Genomic DNA, 23187 nt, shown 5'->3' on the forward strand with positions numbered 1-23187 from the left:
AAGTGGTTGAAGCTGATGTCCACCTTCAGCCACTAGATGGAGACAATGTGCAAATGGAGAGGAACCTGTCGATGGGCGGTGGGTTTGTGTTGGGAGGCGGAGGGGGAAAGGGGGGTGGGTGAAGACAGGGATATAAATGACAGATCCTAGAGATGCTCTTACCATTGGTTTATCTTTGAATAGCAGGTCTGGCAGTTCTAACTGTCCGGCTCCATGAACCTCTACAGCACAGTGCAAAGTCCTGGTTAAGGATGAATAACAGTTATTCTGAGCAAATAAATAAAAGAAAGAAACGTTTCCAGTTATTTCAAGCGGTAGAAAAACTTCTAGTGGGAAATGCAGAAGTGCCTAACTTTTGGTATTGCTCCCTTTATAGGAAACCCACCCGATATTGAGAACCATGGCGTTCTATGTGCTTCAGGCTGGCAGCTGGCCCTTTCTCTTTGCATCTTTCCTACTGGGCTTTGTGAGCAAATGCCTGCTGCTCATTTCCAGAGCCTCGCTTTGTCCACTTTATAAATCAACACTGCTTGTGCCAGAAACCCTGAGCCTACCAACCGGACGTTTTGTTTGCACAAGACATAGAGTTGAACTAGAGAGGTTCTGAGCTTGTTTTGAGAGGGCCAGCTTACAATTAGAGAACCAGTGAAATTCGGAAACCTCCAGGATGTATTATGAGTCTCATCTGACATTCTCCTACCCTGTGTCTGCCCATAGTTCATGCTTTGTATCTCACTACTGGAGTTGCAGTATAAAATAATAATAATAATAATCTTGGTGATAACTTGGAGAAGATATGAGAGGGTGGACAGTTCCTGTATCCCAGAAAAAAACAGTACCGTCAGGACAGAGATGAGAAAATGTATATATATAATAATAATAATCCTTGCATTTGATATAATGTCTTATCACGTCTTCTAGACTTCTCAAAGCACTTCACAGAATATACTGTGAATTGACTGTATATTTTGTGGGCGAAACTTGGCAGCCAATTGCTCACAGCAGTTTCCCACAAACAGTCGTGGATTGATTGACTAAATTATTATAATTTTATTTATTGTTTATTTGTGTTATTTTTTAAAAAGGGATTCTTATCCCCGGAATAATCCTGCCTCAAACCCTTTTAGATTTTTCCTTATCAAGTATTTTTTTAAAATTACCTTGTAAAAGAGGGATGTACCCTGCTTGCCTAATTCCATAAAGTACTGCTCAACCACTATCTTCGATAAGGCATTCCAGGATATAAATTCCATGTAATGCTTTCTCAAAGAAATCAAAGATGCATTCAAGAGGAAGCTAGTCCTTCACATGAGGGGGAGGGGAATAGAAGGGTATGGAAGGCAGCAAGGAATGGGTGAAAACCCGTGTGGAAAATAAATGCCGGCAGACCGGTAGGGCCACATGCCGCGTTTCCATGCTGTACATTCTTGCTAAATCTTTGCAAGAAAACAGTTGAAAGGAACAGAATTTGGTGGGAAACACCAACTCTCTGCTCAGGAGACTACCCAGCTCTTGCAGACTATCCAGAAACACTGCAGCTCCTGTCCTTTCCTGCTCTGAGACATCCTCCTGACGTGAAATGTGTTATACAGTTTACACAGGTTTGCATTGAAAACCAATCTGCTGATCTTGTGAGGGGCCATCCTTCAGGTGAGACATAAAACCAAGTACCCGTCTATCCCTTCAGGTGGATGCATTGTTCGAAAAGAGAAGGGAATTTCCAGTCCTCCAGATAAAATTAGTTATTCACTTCATGTCTGTTTGTGGGACAAATTGGCTGCCACATCCACCTACAAAAATATACAGTCGCGATCATTTATAGCAGTATCCTAACTCACACTCTTGGGACTCCAAACATTGGCTCCAGTCAACCTTATATATGGGAATCGGGGGAAAAATTACAATTAATTTTATGGAGTGGACATTATTGTCAGAGATTAGCTGCCTTTTTGTCATCATAATGCTCATTGTGCCTCAAATAACTCATTGTGTGGAGCACTTTGAGATAATTCAAAGTGATAAAGTGCGACATCAACCATAATTATTAAGGCCTCCCTTTCCTCAAATCAACAGAAGTCTAAAAGCCTCTTTTTTTCAGAGAAATGTTTCTGAGAATCGTTGATTTATTCACAGTAACTTGCTAACAACAAGTTCACTGACAGATCAGTTGGCGAGGTGAATTCATCCCCCGACACCTTGGCAAAAGCTTGAAAAGACTGATTACTGACTTCTCCCCATCTTGGCTGGTTCGAGTGAAAACTGCTCAAAAACAAGCAAGACGTAATTTTGCCTGCTTTTATCCACCTGGATAGTGGGGGCATAATTACTTCTGCAAAACCAACAGCTTGTCACATACGTGAACATACAAGGAGCAAATGTTTTTAACTACCCTGTGAAATACACCTTTTGAGTTTCATTCAGACTGTGTGATCCGAGTGTGTATCTTAAGTGAAGATTGACTCCAAGCCTATAATTCGTTGTCTGACAGTTTTCTGCTTGAGGTATAGAAAGCCTACTCAGTGCAATCTTGCGAAAAACGCTTTTTTGAAAACTTGAACACGCTTAAGTTAGTCTCAACAGAAAATTGCCTAAACTTTAAACAAAGATTACAATACACGCCGATGAGTTATGGTAGCATTGTGACAAGGCCAGTAGGCTTTCCTTGGTGACTCAGTGGGCATAGGACTCAACCAACAGACATTCACTTGCTTTGTCTATCTTCAACCCATTTCCACTCTACTTCCGAAAGTTGTGGGTTCAAGCCGCAGGTCAGGACCTTGAGGTTATAGTCCAGGCTGACACTCCAGTGCAGTGCTGAGAGAGTCCCACAATGTTAGAGGCGATGGGATTTGAAACCGAGACCCATTTGTCTGTTTGGATGTTTGTTAAAGATCCCACAGCACTATTCAAAAAGAGGAGGAATTTTTCCTGTGTCCTGGGCAACAGATGAAATTGGATCATTCGCTATGTGCAAATTGGCTGCCGCGTTTGCCTACATATACATTCATTGTACTTTACTGTAACACCCATGAAGTACTTTGTGTCATCTCGATGATGTGAACAGAATTCAGATTGAAATACTTTACACAGAGAGAGGTGAGTGTGGAATATGCGACTCAGGGAGCCCAACCCTGTCCTCGACAACGTCAGCTCTTCCAGCGCTGATAAGTGATAGAGACAGGGAAACCTGGCCTATTTTCTCCTACTACTAGTGATTGTTTGACGTTTGCTAATGCCTTCCCAAATTGTATGGCCCAACTTCTCGCTGGATAAATTTCAACGATAGTAGGAGCTCAGTGTTCCGTTACAACTACAAAATTATACAAATGCATATGCGGAAGTTAGGAAAATGTGTACCTGCTGCACCCATTTGACTAAATCAGGACTATTAGAAGTGGAAGACGTTGAATGCAGCCCATCTTTGTACAAAACCTGTCAACATCAAGTTGAAAACCCCATTGCCAGAATCTAGTTAGAAATGATAAACAGGTAGGGCCCCAATAGCCAGCTGATGTTTTGATAACTTATTGTGAAGTTCATTTCTATTTCTACCTCCTTGACATTTTGCCACTCTAAATATTACAAGAATATTAATAGACTTCCAGTGCCGGCAGACAGCCTCAGTATGAACCATCGGGAGAAAAGACAACACTTTGGGTCCTTCCCACACTGCCAAGTTTAAAATATATTCTGATTTACAATGCCAGTCGTTCCTGAGATAGATAGTTATAGTTGCACTGAAACAAACTATTACAATATACTGTTTTCAAAGTATTAACCACCTGGTGTGTATGGCTCAGTACCACACTATGGTATATTTGCACCCTAGCCAATGGGGAAATCCCAAATTTCACCATTAATAGAGATGTGGCTGTTTCACAACCCTTATAATTAACCGTCATCCATTAATAGATTGTACACAGATTTAACTTCGGAGACTACGTTTCTGGTGAGTGAATTTTTTTTATCAGAGAATCTCACAAAGCTGTGAGTTCTCTACATTGCAGGGGAATCAGCACTCTAACCAACTGCCTCCTCCTTCAACTCCAGTATAAAGCTGCGTATACGCAAAGAGTGCCCTATATTTGATTCAGCATTAACTCTTCCTGCACAAAACATCCTGAGGCACTCGATATTAACTGTGGCACAGTGTCCTATACTTTATTCAGCTTTGCTCAACTCTGTCCCTGACTCCAGCATAGGACACCCAGGGACATGCATAACCTTACAAATGGGTCCCATGCTTTTCTCTCCTCCTTACTTCAATATAAGATACTCCAGAACATTTTTTAGAACTAAGTTGGAACCCTAGTGATTTAACCCTTTCAATAATGAATATCAATTTTGCCTTTCCTGTGCACTTATGTGCCTCATAAATAGCTTTCAAGGATACAGAAGAATCTGCCTCCTATCCTAACGTGCAATTGTGGAACACGGTTGGCAGTATCGGGAGAAAGTATGCATGAAATACAAGAATGATGAGTGAATTATTGTCACTGATGTACTTAGTTGATTCTTTTTATTTATTACTAATTGATTCTCTGCACTTAGTTGTTAATGGAGCCGCGGCTGCTTATCTCAAGTACACTGGGAGACTTGGGCCAGTTTGGATTAGCTCACTCTCTCGGAATGTTTGTCAGCTAATTCATTTTCAACTCTTCACTGAGTGATGATTAAATAATGGAAGGAAAATATACAGAGTGGGCTGAAGAATTGTGTTTTTTCTCCCCTTATGAAAACATTTGAATTTTATTGGAAATCAAGAAAAAGTATCTCTCTGTGTTATTCTAACTGTTGTTTTTGCTTTCTCTCTCTCTCTGTCTCTCTCTCGATCGCTTTCCTTTCCAGTGGAGGGCTCTCTTTCAGCCTCTTTCTGTGGTGCTCGCACTCACTCTCTCTCTCTCTCTCTCTCTCTCTTTCTCTCCCCCTTTCTGATCTTTTCTTTCTCTTTTGGTGCATAATTCATCTATATTTTTCTCTGTGGTTTGCTTGCGCTCTCTGTCTCTGCTATGCTCCTTCTCTCAGTGGTGCTATCTTATTGTGGGAGATTCAAGCCAAGGCATCTAGGAGATCTTTTTGTGGGTGATACAAATCAAAACTAATGTGACAAAACACTAGAACAATGTGAACAATGCCAGGGTTTTGGACAGAGATGCTATTTATAAACTCTTGGATTTTTCTCATTTCTTCATGCCTTGGAAACCTAAAAACACAACCTGAAGATTTTCCCCAGATTTATTGGAACGGGATCATTTCCAGTTCAGTTTGAACTTTCTGTTCACTTGTGTTAATCCCAATTGTCAATCAATGCTTCTTGTTTCCCTTGAACTGTACTGATCTCTGTTGGATTGTGGAATAACCCTGGTGTCATCACACTATAGAACAATGGTGGAATTGGCCCTCAAGTCAACTTTGCAGCTCTCCAGGGTGTGTTTAAGAAAAGTGAAGGATGATGTGATGAAAGAAACCCATTGTACTGTTATGGATAACTATAGATGGAGATGAACAAATACCTCAGGCGATATACATGGTTTCTGTGCTGCGAAACATTTGGTGTGTGTGTGTGTAGGGGGGGTGCGGGGTGGGGGGGGGGGGTGCGGGTTGCGGTTTGTTTGTTCGAATAGGGAAAACATGGAATTGTTCACAAGATAAAAAGCAAGGTTTGGAGGAACAAAGACCTTCAGACCATTCAAAATGCTTTCCTTTGAGGTTATTTATTTAAAATTAATTTTTGGGGCTAGCCGGGTGTCTGACACATGCGGAAATCCATCACCAGGTTTAAGAGTATCCAACTCAAACTGAGAATTCCATGTATCCCACCTACACCTACACATTGCAGAGATAGATTGATAGATTGGAATGCACACTCTCTCCCTGGATGGATGCATCCAGTTTACCTAATTCCAGAAAGTATGAGGTGCAGGTTGGCAAAAGCCAAGGATTGGGGACCCCAGCATGTGCATTGGGCTACTGTTGGAGTCTGACCAACGAAAACCTCATAGTTTGCCATTGATATCGCCGTCCTTCAAGCTTTCCCACTACGTGTCCCCCTATGCCAACCCTACCTGTTAGGGCTTTAGCTTGCAGGGGTAACAGGAGCTGAGTGGGATGATTCCTTGCCCCCAGTGACTGCCGATAAGTTGTGCTGTCATCAGCAGTGCCCTGGAGCTTATCCTACCCTGAGATTTTGCAAAACGTACTGAAGCAGTGGATTTGTTGGCCTTTTCTCATTCCATGTTTCTGGATTTTTTTGCCCGTGGATGCTCGAATGACTGAGCTGTGTGTTGGTGTAAGTGCAGTGAATGGCTGACCAGTGTTCAATATTCCAGCCTAAAGATTGCTTTTCAGTGGAGGTAGTAACTCCCATCTCCTCATGTTGGGTTAAAGCCAACTCCAAGTAAATGGCTTCAAATTTTTGAATGCTGGTGGATACCCAGAGCGGATTATCTCTTTCTAACAGTGTAGTGAGGTGAGTCATTCAATTATCTCTCTAGAATTCTCAGGTCCAATTACAAAAAAGGTACATTCTTCAAACTGTATTTATTCACCGTGTGTAGAATCAAACACGTGGCAAAGGTGATTTGAGTTTATTCCGTTTTTTTTTAAAATCCTGATGTTTGGTGTATGACAGGTGTGTGGGTGGGGGGGTGAATGGGTCAAACCGTGTAAAAATCCACTTTATAATATATTCTGTGAAGCGCTTTGATATTTCTCAACAATGTGATAAGGCGCTGTATCAAGATTCCACCTAGACCTAACATGTAATATCATTTTATCCTAAAATTCAAGGTAGTACCGAATTGTGGAAAAATTATTCAATTCAATTCAAAATTTGGAATCATTTTCTGTAGTTCTTAAAAAATAAACTGGTTTCCAAATTAATGTTTTCGAAGATTTTCCACAGTTCTGCTACACAATCTTAAATTGTAAGACCAAATAGACTTGCAGGCTAAGAAAAGGTGGAATTTCAAGTTTCACATCTATTATTGCTGGGCTTTCTAGCGCTCACTGCTCACTGAGTTTAAAAGAATCATTACTCATGTCTGTCATTGTGTGTAGCTAGAACTTATCTTTGTGTCAACTTCTGGACACAGCTGTGGACGGTTATGGTGCATACTAAGAATAGCAGAGAGAAGTTTACACTTTCGAGCTGTCTTTGGAATTTTTCCAATATGTAATGCATGTAGAATGGCATATATTTCTTAGACAAATTGTGTAATCTGCTGTATGATAGCATTTGAAGCCATTCTATATGCATTACTGTGTGTATGACACTGGTACCAAATTCTAAATAGCCACTGGGATTCTGTGTTGCTTTGCATTAGACATGATGTGCAGACCAATTGGAAACATATTTTCTGGCTTTGTGCCTCCTCTTGGTATTTGGTTTCAAGCTATATACTTAACAATGTTGCAGACACTGGTGAGTTGTTAAATTATATTGTAGTAAGTTTTTCCTGAAGATATTTTATGAATATGTGGGAGGCCTGATTCTGGGAACATTTTGTTATCCTTGGATAATCAACCGCAAAGTCTGGATATTTGTTCCTCATGCCAGGGCCCCCCGAATTGACAGTTCTGACAGTACCTGTAATTAAAAACCTGTATAATGATTGTATCTGCTATGTTCTAATATTCAAAGAGAACTTTTCTAGTGATACCTTTGTGTTAGAGTTTCAGGGTTCCCTCTTTCTCATGAATCAGAGTTTGAGGATTCAAACCTACGTTAGGAGCTCTAGGCTTGACACTCTACTTGGCTTGACAGTCAAGTGTAGTACAGTACTGGGAGAATGTGCTGCATTGTCAGAGGTGCAGTTGTTTGGATTGCGAATGTCAAGTTAATGTCCTGTTTGCCTGCTCTGGTTGATGTTAAAGATGCCATGGCACTGTTTGTAATTTTCTTGTTGTTGAAGAGAGAGTTTTTCCCAGGTGTCTCGACTAAAAATCCTCCAGATAAAATGGTCATATCCTTCATAGCCATTTGCGGGAGATGGGTGCAAAATGGCTGTCATGTTTGTCCTTAAATACAGTCCTTATACTTAGTAACAGCTGAGATGTTTTTCATGTGCTTTATCAAATACAGGTGTAATAATACTCAATCCAAAGCTTGAGTGTGTTAGTAAATTTCTTTTTTAGGGACCTTCCCATTCACTAACCATTACCACACCAATTTGTCCCACTCCCAGTGTCCCTTTGTACTGCCTGTTTTTAATCTTATTGGTTCTTTCTTAATTGTCTTTTATTTATTAAATGAACTATTAAATGTACTCCACAAATCAGGTACAGCACAAGTTAGGAATAGAGTTAGGATCCTACAACACAAATTATTATTGTAAAAGTGTGGCTTTCTCTGCCTGTTATAGTATTTTAATTATTTTACCTTAAAAGGTAAGCCTCTCTCTAAAACTTGTTAAAAAAAGCTATGGTCATGACCATTTTAGTTCATTCTGAAATCTGCAAGTCTCTATTATAAATGGCCCCAACTGGTTGAAGTTTAAATCATCTAATTTATACTTCAGTGTGGTTGGCTCATCTAGATTCCCTCAGTGACATGGGTAAGATGCTACAACAGAATTTATTGGTCTGCTGTTCATGATCAATCTTGCCCTCATCATTCATGTTCTCAATATCCTTGGAAGATTTTCACAGGATGTTTACTTACTGTCTCAAATCTTTCTAACTGAATTTAATGAAAGTTTTGGGGCTCTGACCAATATTTCAAAATCATCTTCTTCATAGTTTTACTCTCGAGTCCTAGATTACCAATTTCTGATGGCATCAAGTTGAATTGTGTTTGTTGCAATTGTTTGAATTGTTGCAGGCTGCTGACTTTACTACAAGGCACCTTGATATTGATATAAGGACATCAAAACTGATGACAGTACTTTAAATAAAAATGCTGAGCCACACCTGTGAATTATAGAAATAGATAAAGTATAGCTGTGCAATATTTTATTTTGGCTTGCTCTCCAGTATTCTACTCAAGTATTGCATGTGAAAATCCAGATCGTGAATGTTGGCAAACTAGTTTACTGTGGAGAGCATCGTAGTTGAATTTGATCCTGTGCTTGCCTAACTTTCACACACGCACAGACATTCAAGTAGGATCCTCGGATAACAGTGATGGACAGGTAACTTGGCAGATTTTCTCCTCCATGGCTCAGTGTGTTGAGGTGCTTGTATTGCACAGATGGATCTTTAGTTTAGTCCCAGCGCCCTGGGACGTCTTTCCGACGTGAAGGATGCTATACAAGTGTAATTTGTTGTTGTTGTTGTTAAATCCCATATACAGGGAGCCTAACTCAAACTTGTACTGTAACTGACTTGGGGAGTGCATGTAATAGTGGGTAGTGTTTAATTCTCCAGCATTTGATATTCCTTACCTTAATGAGATTCACTTGAAATTGACTATTTTTTCTCAAAGGATTTTTAGATATTTGTTCACATTCAAGAGCACTTGACTACTACCTGAAAGCAGCTAAAGTCTACGTGTTTATAAAGGAATTAATTATATGCAGTACTGATCTTTTGCAACGAGATGGCACTATTGCATCTATTGATCATATGGTTATTGGACACAATCAGTGGTAAAGAAATCCTGCCTGGATCTTCCTTCCACATGCCAGCATCATTAGTTTACTGTTCCTCACAAATTGACTAGTATTTTAATTCCCTGAAGTTGGAAACTCTAATATGTTTCGAAAACAGTGATCAGAGACCTGTCTGATATCATCGGGTGTGGGGGGGAAGTAAACAGGTGCTTCAATGAGCCTCATTGTCCCTGGGTTGGACAGAAAAAAATCTTGAGCTAGGATTTCTGATCCTGACCATTGCCTAATAACTCCTCCAGAAACCTTTGTGTGAGGTTTGTATGGGTCCCCCTTAGGTGAGGATAGGATCAGGCTCAATTGTGATGATCTCCATGATCAAGTCCTGTGCCAACATTCAAACATTCATGAAACTCTGAGAGTTTCATGAAAGGCACCTATGCATGGGGATTTCCCTGTTTCCTCTCCTTGGAGGGACCCACCCAGCTTACCTAATTCTGGAGAGTACTAGGTGCAGGTTGGTAAGGGTGATTGCTTGGGGACCTCAGGGTATATCGGGGTACCAATCAAAACTACTTAACTTGTCATTCAGAGCACTGTCTGGCAAACTTCTCACTGCTTATCCAGATCATCCTACCTGTTAGAGCTTTGGGTTGCAAAGCTAACAGGAGCTGAATTGGAAGAATTGCTGGTTTTAGTGAGTGGTCTTCTCCTCCAAATCCTGCCAATAGGCCAGGCCATCTGATTTGTCATCATCAGTGCCCTGGAATACCCACCTGGCTTGGGTACCAGAATATCAAGACCACTGGTTCTGACATTCTGTTGCTGAGCAGATTACCTTGTCGCTAACCGAGCTCCAAGGAGATGCTGCTTACCACCCCCCCTCCCCCTACCACCCTTCCCCAAGCACTATAAACTTTTAGTGTTACTAAAGTACCACATCATCTCGTGAGTGAAGATACCTCTGGTTTGGCTGCGGTTTTTACTGTGGCCAAATAACCTGCTAAAGAAAGCAATGAAGGCTAAAAAATAGGGAAGAGAGATTGGTAAGATGCAAAACAATTGACACAATGACCACACATAAAGCACAATTCATTGATTTTAGTAGTACAATCCATATCAACTGCCTTCAGCTTGTAGCAGTGGAAGATCAGAGGTCAAATTCTGTTCTCTGTTAACCCCAGTATCTAGTTAAACAACATATTATAATACAAAGGGAAAACACCAGGACACTCTTCTTTAAATACTCTGACATAATGAAGTAACCCTCTTGGCTAGTTGTTCTGTATAAGCGATTTGTTCCTCATCATTTTTGGTTATTTTTCTCAAGAGAATTTTCCGCAAGAAAATTGTGATCAGGTTGGAATTATTCACAGGAATATCTCGATAAGGTAAAACTGGTCGATTTGGATTCTGCTTTAGCTCAAAAGGCTGGGGAGACGAAATCCAGGTATTTCCATGATGCACATAGTCTCGTGCAGATCTAGTCATGAGAGTATTTGGCTTTAGGGCTTCATTGTCACGATGACAATAGTGAAACCTTAATGCTAAATACTCTCATGACTAGAGCCCAATATTGCAGCTAATACTAAAACAAAATCAGAGTATGGTATGCTCTTGAGACAAAATCCGCACCAATCCACCTTTAGTAATTCTATTCTAGTTCAAGGAAATTTGGTGTCAGGCAACATACACATAAGCCTCCATTACAGCTTGTTTCCAAACTAATAAGAATGATATCCTTATTAAAATTGTGTTAAAATTGTTTAGCACTCAAGCTTTGAAGTTTTGTACATAATGCTCCAATTCTGCAGCTCAAGGCAAATGTGCCTGGCTCGGGATATAAGGAATTCCCATTGACTTGTATTGCTGACTTTTAAAGCTTTCCTCTACTGTGAAAATCTCTTTTTTACCACTGAGAGGAAGCCATACTGGAAAGCTTTGCAAAGCACCAGCAAGGCCTGAAGGCAATCCCAGACATGGCCCCAAAGTTGGCCCATCCTATTGCACACATGGCTCAATGCCCTGCCTTTTATGCCATGCAGCGAGTGCCTTTCACGCGCAAAGTAGTTTTTACAGAGGATTCAAAAGATTCAGAGAAGGAAGACAGCAAGGGGCCTGATAGAAAACAGGCTGAACTGCTGCCTCTTACACCACACCCCCACAATGAATATAATCATGCCTCTCCTAGTGCTGACAGATCCCCACACACGACAGTTTGCAGATGAGTGGGGCCTCATCTTGTCAGATGACTGGATAAGGGAGTACGTTGGGGAAGGCAATGAAAAAATAAAACATAGAGATGAGCAAAGGCTGTTTGAATCATCAACCTCCCTCTTTCCACAGAGGATGTAATACCTAAACTATAACTATAAGATTCCACCCCTATAACCTTTGTCACCTGGCGAAATCTTCTGCATAAATATTCTTTGATCCCCAAAGGTAACAGTAAAAAAAATACAAAATATTCTCATGTCTCCACTATTAAACCCTGGCCTCTTGCCTGCCAAGGACAGCATTCGTTCTCTCTTGATTGGAGAAATAATTGTATCTGAGTACAGAGTCCTCAAAGTCCTGTTACCCCCATTCTTTTAATAGATTGTACTGACCAACACCTGAAACATGTGGAAGAATGATGATAATTGTATTTAGAAGTACTCAATTGTATTCAGTCCAAGTGTTTAACTGTATTTAGACATCCAGAGGATTGATGGGAGTGAGTGCCATTACTTTCATGTCGGTCCCCGTATTCAGTGAGACATCTTCCATAACATGGACGGAGTGAGGAGGCGAAATGCATCTCTGACAGCTTGTTTAAGCTCCTCCATAGTCTCATATCACTGTTTTGTAATCGGGTGTAAGAGGACTTTGTGGACACCCTGTAGCTTGTGTCACTTTGTACTCTTCCCTTTAACGCACAATACTGTTCTCAGTCAGGTACTTTTCCATTTATTTTTTGAAGGATTTAATCGACATATTTGTTTCTTTAGTTGGGAGTCTGTTTCACAGATTCACAAGCATTTTTTCCAATCTTTTAGTTTCACCTGAGCCTTTCGCATTTATAAAGCACCTTTCATGTCGGGAGGATGTCCCAAAGTACTGGACAGTTGAGGTTTTGCATCTGAGCTGAGGGTTGGATTCCAGAGAGGTGGGAGTAAGGGGGTGCGGTTAAGGGGGTGGGGTTGGGAAGAAACCGAAAGCATGGTCAAAGAGGAAGGACTTGAGACAGAATTTGAAGTAGTCAAGGGAAGGGGCAAGGCAAAGGAACTCTGGGATGGAGTTCGAGAGGCTGAACGACTGAAGGCCCTACTAATGCAGGGCGGGAGACACAAAGCAGGTCAATGCCTGTGAGCGGAGGGAGTTTGTAAGGGTTTAGTAGGTCACAGAGGTAGGGTGGGTTCTGGAGCATGGAGGGCTTTAAAAGGGTGAGCATCTTGAACTCGATCCTTTGGGACATGGGGAGCTAGTGGGTTTGATTAAGGTGTTTAAGATGATAAAGGAATTCGAGAGGGTAGATACAGAGTAGCTATTTCCTCAGGTGGGGGAATCCAAAACAAGGGGGCATAGTTTTAAAATTAGAACCAGGCCATTTAAGAATGAAATCAGGAAACAATTTTTCTCTCAAAGGGTGGTAGAAATCTATAATTCTTTCCCCCAAAAGGTTGTGGATGCTGGATCCATCCACACCTTCAAGAGTGAGATTGATCGATTTTTGGTAGGTCAGGGTGTCAAGGGATATGGGGAAAAAATGAGAAATTGGAATTGACAAGATTAGTTGAGGTACAAATCAGCCATGATCTAATTGAATGGCGGAACAGGCTCAAAAGGCTGAATGGCCTACTCCTGTTCCTATGTTCCATTATTTGTTTGGATTAGAATTTGTCCCACAGCTGATTTTTGCTCAGTGACTGACTGGTTGTTTAACTTGGTGTCAGGAACATTTATAAATATACTGCTGTATCTTTCTCCACATATATAATGGACCATACATATACACCGGAGACAGATGGATGGGAAGAACTGCAGTGAATTCTAGCCAATTCATGTATGAATGACATTTTCTTTTATGTCTTTATTTACAGGGCTTTTTGATAACTGTTCCCATTCGCTCAGTGACAAGGGGTGGATAATTGGCATTCAATCGGTGGAATACTTGGGAAACAAGGACCCACGCTTTTTCTTCTCTCTGCGGACAGACAGAGCTAGAAAAGCCACCACAGTCTTTGCCCACCAGCGTTATCATGTCAACACTTGGACACACGTTGCTGCCTCTTATGATGGCCATCACATGATGCTGTACGTGAATGGGGCCAAAGTTGGAGGCAGCACTGGACAGTTGGGGAATCTACACAGTGCGTTCATGAGCTCTTGCAGGACATTGATGATCGGTGGAGACAACTCTAACTCCGGGCACAATTTCCATGGTTACATGGCCAGTTTCAGTCTCTGGAAAACTGCAAAGCCCCAAGAACAATTCAAAAGGGACTATTATCAAAGCGTACAGGAAGATGAGTCTTCCTTAATTCTACGTGCAGATTGGTCTAAAATGGAAGATCACTGGAGACCAGGTAAGGATAGTCATTATCCAATTTGGATCTTTATGCGTTTACCAAAGCCAGAGCTAGTTTCTCCTCTGACCCCACCACCATGCGGTCTCACAGTCTGTGACAATGTAGAGATAATCAAAAACTACAATAGCTCCTGGTCACTCCGGGCAAAAAAGACAATCCAATACAGAGTCATTAATATTTATGACAGCAATCGGCAATACCCTACTGTTACCAAACAACAGATTGAACTCCAGCACCAGGCACTGAACGAGGCCTTCAGCAAGTACAATATCACATGGCAACTTTCCATCACTGAAGTCCTGAACACTACCATCCGGAATCGAGTTATTCTGGTGAACTGTGAGAAGAGTAAAATCGGGAATGATAACTGCGAATCTGAATGCGATCATCCTTTAACTGGATATGACGGAGGAGACTGCCGCTTTCAAGGAAGGTGCTACGTTTGGAAAAGGGGAGATGGGATCTGTAACATGGAATGTAACAACGTCCTGGATGACTTTGATGATGGCGACTGCTGTGATCCCAGTGTTACAGACGTGAGGAAAGCTTGTTTTGATCCAGATTCTCCAGAAAGGTAGAAATGTATTTATTTTCTAGTCTATATTCTGTTGCCTTCTGTGTTCATGTTGACAATTTTGGGAATGAACTTTTTTCTCATTCTTCATCCAGTATTGACACTGAATATTTCAAGGTCAGACTTATGGGTGAAATCAAGGTAAAAATTTCTCCGATTGCTAAATTTGGTAAAACCAATTTCCAGTGTGAAATTGTTCCAGGCAGAGCAGGAAAATTCCAAGTCTGGTCACTGATCTCTCCTTATATCAGCTGAAATGTCCAATTTAACATATGAAGGTTAGTCAATTTGGGAAAGGGACTATAGAAGCACCAGGACGTGGAAAACTCTGTTGCTATTTTTCGTCTGAAGGTCTTTTTTTTAATAGCAAGAGGGAACCTAGTCTAATTTTAAACCCCTTCCTAACCTGGGGTTTTGAACCGAATTGTAGTGTCCCAAATGCTGACCCACAGTTTGAAAACTTGTTTTATTTAGATTTGAGTATTGTGAGACACTGCAGCTCTGCAGTTATCCAGCAGTCCAATGCTTTTCCTCACTGCACTGTGCTGTTTCTACTTTTGACAAAACGTTGATTCAATTGAATGAAGAATTAATGTGAAATTCAATTTTTTTCAGTATCCCATCCAAGACAGTAAAGTGTGCTTTCATTCTATTTCTGTGTAAACTGTCCAAACTTCTGAGAGTCATTCGTTGCTTCCTCACTTAGTCTCCATATAATTCCTCTTGTAATTCCTTTACTATGTCAGTTTGATCTGAGTGTCCCACTTACCAGCGTGCTCTGAATGTTTCATATTCCCAATGAAAGCATTACCAAATCTTGATCCATCAATGTCAGTATACTTCAGCTTGAATGATACGGCAAATGTCTGAGAAATAATCAAGAGACCAGTTGGTGTTTATTGATTTGAACTGTATTGGGTAGCAGTTGAGTGGAGGCCAAGAGTACAGGGATTCATGTGGCTTTCATTTGACTTTTGTTTCAATTTTGAAAAAAAAAGTATTTGAGGAATTTTCTTTATGGTGTGAGTGCCAAAGCTGTACTGGATACACCAAAGCCAATTAGATTCAAGCAACGTAATGAATCCTCCATAGTAAATCAATCCATAGTTGAATGAAAGTGAGATGCAAGCATCTGCTAGTCAAGGTAATACATAGGTATAAGTTATAACCTGGAGGCTGTATTTAAAGGAGGAAGGTTGTATTGGGAACGTTTCTGACTTCTCCTGGGCCTTATTTGCAAACTCTTCAATTGGGTTAGATTTGGGGTCTACTGTATATTTTGTTTTGCCCCTTTAAGGTTCTTCTCTCTTGTTAATGAGGCAGCCATTAATGGAATGTTGATGATGTAATGTGGCTAGTCTGGAACCTGAGGAAATATTTTTGTATTTAAACATTTTAAGGTCATTTAAAATTTATTTAGCTGGAAAACTACTTTATTAGTCATCCCTCTGTCTCCATGGCTGAGTTTCTTCCAAATCCCTAACCTCCTGGCTGCTACATTGAATATGTCTCTTTCTGCTCTGAAGATGACTTAGTTAAGCAGTGAGTCATGAAGCTGGTGCGGTTTGGAGGAGGAAGGCATGAGTTTCGTTGGCTCCACACAATCGCACATTAAACGTTTTGTTGTCCACTTTCTCAGAATAAAGCAAAGAACTTCACACCTCCACACCTGATCTGCAGTCACAAAGAATAGAGTAACCTCACCCATCAAGACCAAGCAAAGCAGTTTTCAGTTTGCCGGGCGGCCCATAGGAGATAAATAGGAGACGTATTTCCTCATATGTACCAAACAATTGGAGGTGTGCCATACTCCATATTAAATTAGGAAATTGAGTGATGCAATGGATCACCTTCGGGGTCTGAGCACGGCATATATATGACAGCCGAATTGAAATGAGTCTTTCTCAATCCAATTCTTTATTGAGGCCAAGGCATGTAATTGTTGTGGTCATATGAATCTGGTTGTGCGTTGCTTCATGACAGTTTGTAGGACTGGAGCTGGACGAAATCAGCCTGATTTATACCACTACACCACCTATTTTCAACATTCACACTTGGGAAATTCCTAGACTCCCAGAATTGTGAACCTGTTGGTAAAAAGCTAAAAAGTAATGAGAGAAGTCTCTCCAAAGGCAATTACCCTCCGTTGTGCTTATTTCAGAAATATATGCAAATTCTTCCCACTTCTACTGGTATTTTGCAACAGGAGGAAAGGGGAAGAAGAAAGTAGCCTTAAAGTTAAAGTTGGTAACTAAACACACCCTCCTAGATTTATTTTCCTGAGGTGGAGTCCTGACTGATCAGAATGTGGTTGAGACAAATTACCACCAGATTTTGCTGAAAAGAAATGAATATTATTTCCAAGAGACAAGATGATTATAGATAACCGGTTGCCAAAATCAATTGGTGTTTTGGAGAATTTTGAAGGTAGAGAGCAACTGATTTTATTTACTAACTTTTGATTGAGTATCAGGAGCTGGCCATGGTGCTGATTATTAGAGCTGGGCGACAGAACTCTGATTCTGAAGCTATAGGGCTCAGAGGAGCTGTGAACATTTGGATGTGAAGTTCTAAAGTTCTGAATTAGCAGCCAAGTCATGGAAAATCATGGAAAATCAAAACCAGATGTGCTGGGAAAAGTAGATCAGCAATGGAAAGATAGGCTTTAGATTGGAGTGCATTCAGGAAGACTTACCCTGAAAATATTAACCTATTATGAGAACAAAAAATCCTTGCATTTGATATAGTGCTTTAGCACATCATTCAGAGGTGCTGCCTTTTGGATGAGGCATTAAACCGAGACCCTGGTTACATGTTCAGGTGGATGTTAAAGATCTCATGTCACCATTCGAAAAGGGGAGGGAGTTTCTTCCATAGAAATTCCTTCAAATAAAATTGGTCACTAATTCCATGGCTGTTTGAGGGATATTGCTGTGTGCAAATGGCTGCTGCATTTTGCCCACAAAATACACAGTCAGACCACTTTACACTATATCCTGTAAAGCGCCTTGAGACGTCTTGACAACATGATAAGGTACTATATCAAATACAAGGATTATTATTTTTATTAAAATGGTTTCTATTAGCTGATATTCCGTAGACAGCTTACTACTAACCATTGAGCCACTGTCAAAGTTACAAAAAAGCTTCAGGTACAGTTTGCAGCAGTCTTTTCTCATATGCAGTGGAACTTAATTGAGGATTGTGGGAATAAGAAAGACTAAGATGAGTAAAAGAACAACAGAGGTCCCTATCTTTCAGAGAATAGTGTGTTGTATCTAGTCAAGGAAGGATAGTAAACTAGGGTTGGACAGTGGAGTTGAGAAGATGGATAAACATTCTCAAAAGTTTGCTTGATTTTTGGGGGAATCACAAAATATTGTGATTTTTGGCTCAAGAGATTGAATTGATTGATTGTATGAGATTTGTGCAAAGAACGAGCTTGAAGGTACCAATTGCCTTTTTTGTTTCCATCTTTGTGATGTTCATTTCCCACAAGATTCATGCAACACTGCCAAGCAGGTAACTCATGGGAGGTCCTACCTTCATCTCACAGGTAAGATGTAGGAGGGTGACCAAAGGCACGGTCGAAGAGGAATGTCTTGAGACATACCTTGAAAGAGGCATGGGAGGGAGAAAGGCGAAGGGACTGTGGGTTGGCTTGGCGGCAGAGAGGCTAAGGGCCGGACTGCCAATGGTGGGGCGGGCCGTGCAGGGGATGTGCAGCAGGCGGACATGTTGACATGGACAAGCTATTGAACTGTACCTTAATATCACAGCTTTTCTCATTCATGTGATTGTGCTCTTGATGATATTCAGCAGGAGTTCCAAACCAATTTAAGACAGGAAACCTTGCTTCTGACCAGATCTACTCGTTATCCACCTTCTACTCAAATTGACCTATTTGATCCCTAAATTGACATCATTCATCTTACCTAATTTTCATATAAAGATCTACACATTTCTGCACTTGTCTTGTCTCATCTCCTGCCATTGGTGGGCTATTGGGGATTCGATTAATCAAAGGTCCATTAGAATTGTATTCAGGAATCAACGAGTTAAAACTTTGACTTCTTAAGTTTCTTGTTTGCCGTGGGATATTGTATCAGTTGACAAGATTATACTAGTTACATGGGTTTAGATGTACTCTATCAATGAAACACTTTCAAGTGTCCAATATTTGTCAAATTCTTAAATGCAGTCTTTAATTTTGAAGCCAGTTTGCTGTAAGTTATTTTAAGAACTACAGGAAGCAGGCTTCAAAGTTAAAACTGAATTCAACAACTTGCCAGATTTTGCACACTCTGAGATGTTACGTTAATGGAGTAAATCTAGACCCATGTGGAACTTTACCCCAATGTAAAATTGGCAGGGAGAGGCTTGCTCTGTATTTGCTTGTATTCCTATGAAATATCATATGGGGATTCACATAACCCAAACAATTTGAGTTGAATTTAACCTGAAGGTTTTGTTAGATAAATTGTGGTGAAGAGACCAGACTTATTTGTATAGAAGAGTGTGAGAGAACATAGTAAGTCAAGTAGTAGTGGTTAGTTGATGCCAAAACTTGAATTTTAAAAGCCAGTGGTTTGTAGGAGTAAAAGAAGACTGATGAAAAGAAATACAGTATTGAGACCCTGGGAAAGAATGAGTCAGAGATAGTGAGAGTAGCCTTCATGTCAGTTTTGTGAGGTACATTGAAGAGGAAGAGTTTGTTTAGAATTAAGAGAAACTGAAGGAAAGCTTAGATGAGCAATGACCAAAGTACACCAATAAGCTCATCCTTTTAAGATATAATCAGATACATGTACACATTTATGTACACATTTATATACGCAAGCCACACGTACAAGTTCGAAAAGTATGCTCCCTGCACATTTTTTCACACAAAGGGTAGTGGAAATCCTGAACTCTCTCCCTCAAAAGGTTGTGTGTGTTGGATTCATTCAAATTTTCAAGACTGAGGTGGATAGATATTTATTAGATAAGGGTATCACGAGATATAGGGCAAAGGCGAATATTTGGAGTTGAGCCATCATCTTAAGTCCGGGCGATTTCATCTGCCGCAAGTGTCTGGAAATCAGAGAGCTCCAGCTGAGAGTAGCTGAGCTGGAGTCTCAGGTGGAGAATCTGCGCAGCATTAGGGATGGAGAAAACTTCCTGGACATCTTTATCCTTGAGCCGGACACTCCCCTAAGTCCCAAGGAAGAAGAATGTAGCAGCAACGGACATGACTGGGTGGCAGTCAGGCGGGCAGGCAAGCGTTCCCGAAAGAGAGGGGCTGAAGAATCCCAGACTTTAGCCTTGTGTGACAGGTATGAAATATTGGCAACCTGTGTGGACAAGGAAATCTGCGAGGAAGACGGGCAAATTGACTCCAACACCCCTGTGCAGGAGGTTAAAAATGTAATTCTTATTGGGGATGAGACAGTCGGGAGGACTGATACAGTTTTCTGTAGCCGTAGCAGGGAGACCAGAAGACTCTGTTGTCTTCCTGGGGTCAGGGTGAAGGATGTCACCGCCGGGCTGGAGATAAATTTGAGGCATGAGGGAGAGGATCCAATCGTAATGGTACATCATATAGGGACCAATGACATTGGTAGGACCAGTAGGGACGAGTTAAGGAGTGAGTTCCCGGAATTGGGAATTAAACTAAGGAATAGAACTTCCAAAGTGATGATATCGGGACTGTTACCTGAGCCAGGAGCTAATTGGTACAGGCAAAAGAAGATCATAGATCTGAATGCCTGGCTAAAAGAGTGGTGCGGAGAGCAGGAATTCCAATTCATGGGCCACTGGCGCGAGTATTGGGGAAGATGGGAGCTTTTCCAAAGGAAAGGGCTCCACCTAAATAGGGCTGGGACAAATGTCCTGGCTACGCGAATAAATAAGGAGGTAGAAAGGGCTTTAAACTACTAAGGGGGAGGTAAAAACATCGTACAGTAAAAAAAAGTACAGTCCACCACAGTTAAACTTGAGATCAACAAAAGCAAGAGAGCAGATTAACAAGGGAGAAGAGCAAAGTGTGTCAAGCAGGGAAAGGAAGTACAGTGATAGAGTGCTGGTGAATGGGGTTAATAGCTGGAAGTCAGAATTAAGGGCGCTATATCTGAATGCACGAAGCATTCGTAACAAGATAGATGAATTAGTTGCACAAATAGAGACAAACCGGTATGATCTAGTAGCCATCACCGAGACATGGTTACAGGGTGATCAGGGATGGGAACTGAACTGAATAACGTGGTATATAGGAAAGATAGGCGATGTGGTAAACGAGGAGGGGGAGTGACCCTGCTAATAAAGGATGGGATAAAAGCAGTAGAGAGGAAAGATTTTAAATCTGAAAAGCAAGATGTAGAGTCAGTATGGGTAGAGATACGTAACTTCAAGGGGCAGAGAGATTAGTGGAGCATGTAGCAAAGGAAAGACACTAATTGTGGGTGATTTTAACCTGCACATAGACTGGGACAACCAAATTGGGAAAGGTAACATAGAAGAGAAGTTTATAGAATGTATTAGAGATAATTTTCTAGATCAATATGCTGAGGAGCCGACCAGGGAACAAGCCATATTAGACCTTGTTTTGTGTAATGAAACAGGGCTGATCAGCAAACTGGAACTTAAGGCTCCTCTAGGGCAAAGCGATCATAATATGATGGAATTTAGCGTTAAGTTAGAGAGGGAAGTAGTTAAGTCTGAAGCAAAAGTCTTCAATTTAAATCGAGCCAACTTTGCTGGTATGAGAGAGGATTTAGCCAGAATAAACTGGGAGACTAAACTTAAAGATTTGACGGTAGACCAGCAATGGCAGACATTCAAGGAGATAGTGCAAAATTCCCAACGAGCACATATTCCTTTGAGGAATAAGAATGCCATGGGAAAGGTGGTGCAGCCATGGCTAACTAGAGCAGTTAGGGAAAGTATCAAATCAAAAGAAAAAGCCTATAAAACAGCGAAGATGAGTAGTAAACCCGAGGATTGGGAGAACTTTAGGGAACAACAGAGGAGGACCAAAAAATTGATCAAGAGGGAGAAAATAGATTACGAGGGCAAACTAGCAAAGAACATAAAAACAGACTCCAAGAGTTTTTACAAATATATAAAGAGGAAAAGGCTAGCGAGGGTGAATGTGGGTCCATTACAGGCAGAGACCGGAGGAATTATAATAGGGGACAAAGACATGGCAGAGTCATTAAACAAGTATTTTTCTACAGTCTTCACCGTAGAAGACACTGGAAACATACCAAAAATAGAGGACCAAGAAGACAATGTTAGCGAGCAACTTAGGGAGATTAACATTAGTAAAGAGATGGTTCTAGGTAAATTGTCGGGTCTTAAAACCGATAAATCCCCTGGACCGGATGGCCTGCATCCGAGAGTTTTAAAGGAGGTGGCTACTGAGATAGTGGATGGCATGTCTATAATCTTCCAAAAGTCTGTGGATACTGGAAAAGTTCCCATTGATTGGAAGATTGCAAACGTAACTCCACTATTTAAGAAGGGTGGGAGAGAAAATAGGGAAAACTATAGACCAGTTAGTTTGACGTCAGTTGTAGGGAAAATTCTTGAGTCCTTAATAAAAGACGTAGTTATGGGATACCTGGAAGACCATAAAAAGATTAGGCAGAGTCAACATGGCTTTACAAAAGGGAAGTCATGCTTGACTAACCTTTTAGAATTTTTTGAGGATGTATCCAGCAGGTTGGATAAGGGGGAACCAGTAGATGTGGTATATTTGGATTTTAGGAAGGCATTTGACAAGGTGCCACACAAAAGGCTGTTACTCAAGATCAAGGCCCACGGGATTAATGGGAAAATATTAACATGGATAGAAGAGTGGCTATCGGGTAGAAAGCAGAGAGTAGTGACAAACGGATCATTCTCGAATTGGCAGGATGTAACTAGTGGAGTGCCACAAGGATCAGTGCTTGGGCCTCAGCTATTTACCATTTACATCAATGATCTGGACGAGGACATTGAATGTAATGTGTCTAAGTTCGCGGTTGATACTAAACTAGGTAGCAGAGTGAGCTCTCAGGATGATGCAAAAAGATTGCAACAAGATATAGATAGGCTCGGGGAGTGGGCAAGTAGGTGGCAGATGGAATTCAATGTTAGCAAGTGTGAAATTATTCACCTAGGTAGCAAGAATAAAAGAACAGATTATTTTCAGGAAGGGGAGAAGTTAGATAGTGTTAGTATTCAAAGGGATTTGGGTGTCCTTGTACACCAGTCCCAAAAAGTTAGTTTGCAGGTGCAGCAAGCAACTAAGAAGGCGAACGGCATGTTAGCGTTCATTTCAAAAGGTTTAGAATATAAGAGTAGGGAAGTCTTGCTGCAACTGTATAGGGCTTTGGTGAGACCGCACCTAGAGTATTGTGTGCAGTTTTGGTCTCCTTATTTAAAAAAGGACATACTTGCAGCGTTAGTTAGTTCCTGGGATGAGGGAACTGACCTATGAGGATAGGCTGAATAAACTAGGGCTGTATTCTCT

The 23187-nt window shown here is 41.0% G+C and overlaps 1 protein-coding gene across 1 annotated transcript in view; it reads left to right on the forward strand.

The window, feature by feature from the left end:
• The window catches only part of pappa2 (pappalysin 2), a 130455-nt gene that overhangs the window by 13417 nt on the left and 93851 nt on the right, over positions 1 to 23187 (forward strand). The window contains exon 3 of the mRNA XM_042334959.1: positions 13631 to 14693. Coding sequence (XP_042190893.1) covers positions 13631 to 14693 — 1063 coding nt within the window. The remainder of the gene's footprint in view (positions 1 to 13630; positions 14694 to 23187) is intronic.

The sequence above is a fragment of the Callorhinchus milii genome, unplaced genomic scaffold, assembly GCF_018977255.1.
Source record: "Callorhinchus milii isolate IMCB2004 unplaced genomic scaffold, IMCB_Cmil_1.0 Scaffold5, whole genome shotgun sequence".
NCBI lineage: Eukaryota > Metazoa > Chordata > Chondrichthyes > Chimaeriformes > Callorhinchidae > Callorhinchus > Callorhinchus milii.